At 17.2% G+C, this 7259-nt stretch overlaps 1 protein-coding gene across 1 annotated transcript, besides 8 other annotated features; it reads left to right on the top strand. All coding sequences in view use genetic code 6, as the record gives it.

The window, feature by feature from the left end:
- Positions 1–1544: 1544 nt before the first annotated feature.
- Positions 1545–1588: a microsatellite.
- A 230-nt stretch (positions 1589–1818) lies between these two features.
- Positions 1819–1929: a microsatellite.
- Positions 1832–1929: a microsatellite.
- Positions 1930–2069: 140 nt separating this feature from the next.
- Positions 2070–2124: a microsatellite.
- Positions 2125–2169: 45 nt separating this feature from the next.
- Positions 2170–2212: a microsatellite.
- Positions 2187–2242: a microsatellite.
- Positions 2243–2274: 32 nt separating this feature from the next.
- Positions 2275–2323: a microsatellite.
- A 2663-nt stretch (positions 2324–4986) lies between these two features.
- On the top strand, positions 4987–5954 carry IMG5_164130 (protein kinase domain protein; the record flags this gene model as incomplete). The annotated part of the gene is made up of 1 exon (XM_004030243.1): positions 4987–5954. A coding segment is annotated over one exon (968 nt), but the record flags the coding sequence as incomplete, so codon positions are not given.
- Positions 5955–7177: 1223 nt separating this feature from the next.
- Positions 7178–7215: a microsatellite.
- Positions 7216–7259: the final 44 nt, after the last annotated feature.

Here is a 7259-nt window from a genome sequence, read left to right as displayed (position 1 = left end):
GTTAAAATAATTTAGTAAATAATGAAAACAATACATAATAAATTAATTTATTAGGTTCTTAGATATAAAAATAGTTATAATCTGAAAAATTAGAAGAGAAAACATAAAAAAAATTACATTAAAAAAAGTTTAATCAAATACTACTATAGAAAGTTAATATAATAATACGCCAATAACTGAAAATTAATAAAAATAAAATACTTAATAAATAACAGTAGATAAGATAGAAATATTAATTTAGCGTAAAATTAGTAAATTATATTCTTAAAAATATAGTAAAGTTGATTTATTATAAAATAACTAATAAGATGGTATATATAATAAAAAAAATTAGAATAAAACCAAAGATCTGTAAAAGAATATGACTCTATTTTAAAAAAATACTTTAGTTAAAAGAAAAAAAAATTAAGCTTGTTTAAATCAATTGCAAATTAAATAAAACTAATAAATAAATAATAAAAATGTAAATATTAACTATAAATATGAAGAAAAAACAAATGATAGTTGCATATATATATATAAAAGTCAAAATAACACTAGTTAATCAGAATAATAATAGCGATAAACAGTCGAATCAAACATATTAACTAAAAATAGCTCCTTATAACAAATAAATAATAAAATTATAGATTGTAATTAGGCATAGGAATCTATTATTTTGTAAAACTTTTTTTAAAAAAATAGATTTGTTTAATTTATAATTTTTCATGAAATAATTTAAATATTTACCATTTTTAATTAATTTTTAAGTAGGCCTTTTAGATTAACAAGCTAATATACAAAATATAATATTCTTATTATTGCTAATTCTATTTTATTTAATGATTTAAAAACTTGTTTAATAATACAAGCTAATTCTTTATTATTATTAAGTATTAACTTATTTATTATTTTTATAGAAAGCATATATAAATTAAATAAAAGAATATTTAAATTTTTGATTTATCTCATTTTAAATATTATAGTGATAATTAGCTTTTTCATTATTTGTATTAATATTTAAAATAAGTTTTATACTTAATAAAATAATTGGGTGCCTTTTTATTTTTCGGTAATTTTTTTTGATATCTTTATTTATTAAATTATTTCTGCATTTATTAAATATAAACTATTTATTCAATATGTTTCTAGATAAATAAATTAATAATGCTACAGAATTTAAATGATATTATTTAATATTTTTAATTTAGAAAATTTTTTAATGAATTTATATAAAAAAAAATATTAAAATTGACAACATTAATAATTTTAAATTTTTTAACTTTTATTAAGAAATATTGATTACTTTAATTTAGATGAATATATATTAAAATTAAATACATAACTTTATAGATAATATTTTAATTATTTATTTATATATTTTTTAATTTTTCATTTGATAATTATATACAAATTTATTTAAATTTTACATTTAAAACAATAATTCAAATAAATAATAATTAAGAATAAAATAAAAAAATTACTTATAAATAATAATAATATTATTATTATTAAAAAATATTTTAAATAAATAAATTAATTATATAATATATTCATTAATAAATAAATAATTAAGTAAAAAAAATGAAAATAAATAATTAAATAAAATTAATTATCATATAATTTTTTTTTATTTATTTGTTTATAAAAATACAATATAATTTAATAAAATATAATAATTTCTATTTAAATGTAAATTTGATTAGTATAAAAATAAATATAAATATAATATATAATATTTTAATAAAATTAAATTAATATATTATTATTATACTTAATTAATTTTTTTGTAATAATATAAACTTTAATTTTAATGTAATTATAATTAAAGAAATAAAAATATTATTATTATTTTATATATTTAATTTTTATTAATTTATATATTTATATATATGTATTTATATATTCATAATAATATTTATTTATTTTATTTTTTAAATATTTATATATGCATTATTTAAAAAATATAAAAAATTATTATTTTTAATTATATAAAAATTTTTTTATATATTTATAATTCTATAAATTTAATATGTATTATTTTTTTTTCATATATTTTTATTAAAAGTTAAAAATATTTTTTTTTTTTTATGAGATTAATTTAAATAATGAGATTAAAATTAAATAATGAGATTAAAATTAAATTACATACTAAATTATTTTTATTAATAAATAACTAAAACTTAAATATATTAAATATTATATATTTATTTATTAATTATTATTATTTATTACATATCATTAATATTTAATAATAATTATTTATAATTTAAGATTTAATAAATAAATAAATAAATAAAAATATTAATTAATATTTAATATAAAAATTATTATATAATTTTTATATGTAACTTTTTTTTATTATTATTATTTGCTATATGAGAAAAATTTTATATAATAAATATCTAAGAAAATATTAATTTTTTATTTTATTTTTAAACTTTAATATAACACAATATACATTTGAAAAAATATAATAATTAAATTAAATATTATCTGTAAAAAATTTAATAGCATTTAATAAATTATAATTGATGAATATAAAATCAAATATGAGGAAAAATTTCTATTTAATAATATTACTCATAATTTCAATAGTTTATTCTCAAAAATATGTATTGTTAAAAAGATGTTTATTCGGTAATTTTAATCTAAAAGATATAGAAAGTTGTGGTTTTTAATTGACTGGACTTGTTGGAAGTACTTATACTTATTCATGTGGTAAATATACAATTTTAGGTGGATATAATATATGCGGATAAAATTGCATTATAAGTATTAATATTAAATCAACTAAACCTTTATATAGATATACTATAAAATATAAATATATATTGATTGATTAATGGAATTATACAAATGAATTTACTTCTTAAATAGATGGAAATAAAGCACATATAGTTTAACAAAGTTCCGCAGTAAGTAATTTGTGTGGACTAGCAGACTATGATTTACTGGAAAGTACGTTATTTAAATATGATACTAATAATTAAAATATTAAAATTAAATTTATTAATAACTTGGATAAAGCTCCTTATTATTAATCTTTAGGTATAAATGAATTTGAAATTTATGCTAATGAATGCATGTCTGAATGCGTTGGATGCGATAACGAATATTCTTGTAATGAATGTTAAGTAGGTTAGTATTTAGAAGCAGGTAGGTGTTTCAATTGTATTGCAAACTGCGAATAATATTCGAAAAGAAATTCCTGTGATTTATGCAATATTGGATATTTTTATAATGATTTTTAATGTATTTTAATCTGTCCTATCAATAAATATGCAAATTCTATAACTAGAAATTGCAATGATTGTAATAATAAATGTTTAACTTGTTCTAATGCAACCGATTGTGACACTTGCTTTCAGAATAGAGTACCACCTGATTGTGGATGTCTTGCTCATAATTACGATAACTTAAATTACTAATAAGCTTGTTTTGCTTGTTCTAATATATCTTTTGGATGTTCTACTTGTGATAATAATATTTGCCATGAATGTTTACCGTTACGTTTTTTAGATGAAAATTCATGTGTAAATGATTGTCCTCCAGGAAAATGGAAAAATACAGTAAATAGATAATGTATAGCTTGCTTAGCTAAATGTGAAACTTGTTCTAATGACATTAGTTGTGATACTTGCTTTTAAAATAGAGTTCCTTAATAATGTGTTTGTCCTTAATATTCTTATGATCCTAAAGATTTCAATTAAGCCTGCACTATGTGTTCTGCTTTTTCAAGTGGATGTGCTACATGCAGTGCTAATGAATGTCTTACGTGTCTAACTCCTTATTATTTTTAATTAAATTTAAATATATAATGTGATTCATGCTTAACTATAATGACTAAAATATAGTTTAGCGATGACTTATTATCTTTAATTATAGATTTTGGTTATTATTTTACTAATTTATAAATTAAATTAATTCTTATAAATTTAGAGTTATAAGATTATGATTCTTAATTATAATTTACTAATTAACTTTGTATGGAAACATTGGATTAATCTTTTATTTTTTCTAAATTATAAGGAAATATTTTATGTTCTTTTGATGAACATTAAAAAACCCTTACAGTTAAACTTGATAGTGTAAGTACTATTATTAAGGACGACATAATTAAAATAAAACCTGGTGTATTCAAACTAATAAATAATGGATTTGAATGCCCTAATTTTCTTTAACAAATAACTGGAAAAGTAATTTTAGACACGTATCCAGTTATTGAGTTAACTTAAACAGGTCCTGTTTCAATATGTTAATAAGCATAAATAAGAATATCTAGTGTTTCTAATTGTGGAAATAGAAAATTAAAATAAATTATTTGGACGCTTGTTTCCTCAGATGTGATTACGGAAAATGAAATAACTTAAATAAATAAGTAAATATAATAATAAAAAAACTAATTGTTTTTAGAAATACAACCTTTAAAACTGAAAAAAAACGGATAATACTAATTCTAAGTATATTTAATTACCTAGTTTAACCAAGCAGCAATTGCAAAAATAACATATTAAACATTACCAGACTCTTTGATAGACTTAAGGGTAAAATCAATTCCTAATAAAATTTATAGAAATAATTAAGTTAATATTATTGTTAATTTTAATCTTTTATAATGTGATGATGATGGAAAAATATATTATCAATAAGAAAATAATTTTTATGAAGTATAGATAAAATAAAATGATAATTTAACTGAATAATTAAATATTGATTCCATATAATAAATTAAAGGAACATAATTTTAATTTTAAATATAACCTTTTATTATGAAAGTGAATACCACATATATTATATAAATCATTGTTTCTTTAAAATCTGATCCTTAAATTACTAAATAAATATTATTTTCAATTTATGTTCATTCGAATCCTATTTTAGTTTAAATTTTAGGAGGAAATAGATAATAATAATTTTCTTAAAGTTTTGATCTCTAAGCAATAATAGATGATCCTAATTTATCTTCAAGTGAAAAAATTTAATTAAAAGTAACTAATTATGGAGTAAATATAAAATGGTAATGTATCGATCTCAGTACTGGAAATGATTGCAAAGATTCATCAAACAATTTAATTGTTTCCGCAATTACATAGAACTTATAAATTAACATATAAAAGAATATTTTATAGGCTTATTAATAATATTAATTTACATTATCAGGAACAAAAGATGGAGTAACTGAAATTCATTAGATAATCGTATAAATGGTTGATTATGCCGTTGCTCCTGTTAAATCTACTGTTTCTATTAATAATACTTAAAATACAATAAATTTAAATTAATAAATATTCATTAAATTTGATTTTGAAGAAGATGTAAATGTTGATGATTTAATAATTACAGGAGTTATATTATATAAGAATTAATAAGTAAGTATAATGTAAATAAATTACAGCTAATTAAGATTTAAAATTTGGGAGTTTTTCTTTGACTTTTAAAATTAAAATTAATTTGAATTAAAATTTTCAGTTAGAAATCGAAATTATATAATACCAACATTAATTTCTTATTTTTTATATGCAAACATCCCTCCCAAAGATTGTATTTTTGACTAATCTGTAAATTTTGAAGTTAGAAACTTGTAAGACAAATTAACTCTTTCAATAAATGAATGTATTGATAATGATTTACCTTTAACTTATTCTTTCTATTTTTATAAAAATTAAGAAGATTATAATAATGAATTACTAAATGCATAAATAATTAATAGGCATTTATTAGCTGATTTCTCACCAAATAATAATATTGAAACTGTTTTACCTTTTGGTGTATCCTTAATTATGGGAGTAATATAAGATTCAAAAGGAGGAATAAGAAATATAACTTAATAAATTACAGTAAGTCAATATAGTTAAGATAGTTCTTCATATTACATGTTTATAAATAATTGGCTTACTTAAACTTAAAATAATAATTTAAATGAAAATAAAATTATTTATTTTAATATGATTACTAATGATCTTATTAATCATGTGAGTGTCCTATCATTATAAACTAATTCTTAGTTTATATCATTATATATTGACATTTTAAATTAGGTACTAACTTTGTAATACTATTTTTATTAATAAACATACATTTTTAACTATTTTATATAGACTTAAATAACATTAAATTTAATATTTTCTAACTTTCTCAATTAAATAGCATCATAATTAGGATTTGACAAAATCCAATAAATTATTAATAATGTTGAGTAAATAGTAACGGATTAATAAAAGATAATTAAAAATATAGTAATTTCTGACATGACATAATATGAAAATTATTTTTAATCAGTATAAATTATCATATCATAAGCATAAATAATTTAAAATATATAATAAGTTAATAGAGAATCGTTTCATAATAAATAAAACTCATAATTAGATATATAATATATGTAAATAATGAAAATCATAGTGTAATCATTGAATGCGTTTTAGATTTCAAACGAAAATCCTATAAATATTCTAAATATAGTTTTTGCTCAAAAAACAACATATAAGGTTTTAAAAGAAAAATATTTAAAACTACTTTCAAATGTTTACCATGATGATATAAATATAGATAAAAACTAAGAATCTTTATAATACTATGTAAATTATTTAGAATATCCTTCATCTGTAATAAAATATGATGATAATTTCCCTTACTCAAATAATCATCCTTTTATCATAAATGATAAGGTTATAAATTTTGAATATAATTAATAATAAATACAAATTAATATTCAATTGTTCAATATGTACAATTTATCTGAGGCAGTTTATAATGTTGGAGATTATATTTGCATATAAAATATTTAAGGCAAATGGATTTATAAAGATTGCATACTTTTATATAATACTAATGACTAAAATCAAATTCAATAATTTATTTGTTTTTGCTAAACACAAGGAAAATAAACTCTTGTTAATGACATAAATTAAATATATAAAGTGATTAATATAAATGTTTGGTATTTCTATGCTTCTGTGTGGACTTTAGTTGCTAATACTATAATTTATGTGATGTTATTTATATATTTATAATAAATTGATAATATTCAAGACTAAAAAGTGTAACAAAGCTCGATAAAAAGAAATTAAATAACAAAAAGTTTTTTTAAAAAGGATATTAATGATGAAGAAAGAAATAAAAAATTAGATATTTTAAAAAGCGATGAATAAAATTTTAAAATAATAGGCTAAAATCTTTTAAAAATACCAATTAAAAAATAAGTATTTTTAAAATAAATATTATTTATAATAACAAATTTTTTTTTATATATATATTTAATCGAATTTTTTTTTTTT

The sequence above is a fragment of the Ichthyophthirius multifiliis genome (genome assembly GCF_000220395.1).
Source record: "Ichthyophthirius multifiliis unplaced genomic scaffold scaff_1120509251230, whole genome shotgun sequence".
NCBI classification, from domain to species: domain Eukaryota; phylum Ciliophora; class Oligohymenophorea; order Hymenostomatida; genus Ichthyophthirius; species Ichthyophthirius multifiliis.
Note: the sequence above shows the minus strand (reverse complement) of the source record. Positions and strands in the feature narration are given on the sequence as shown.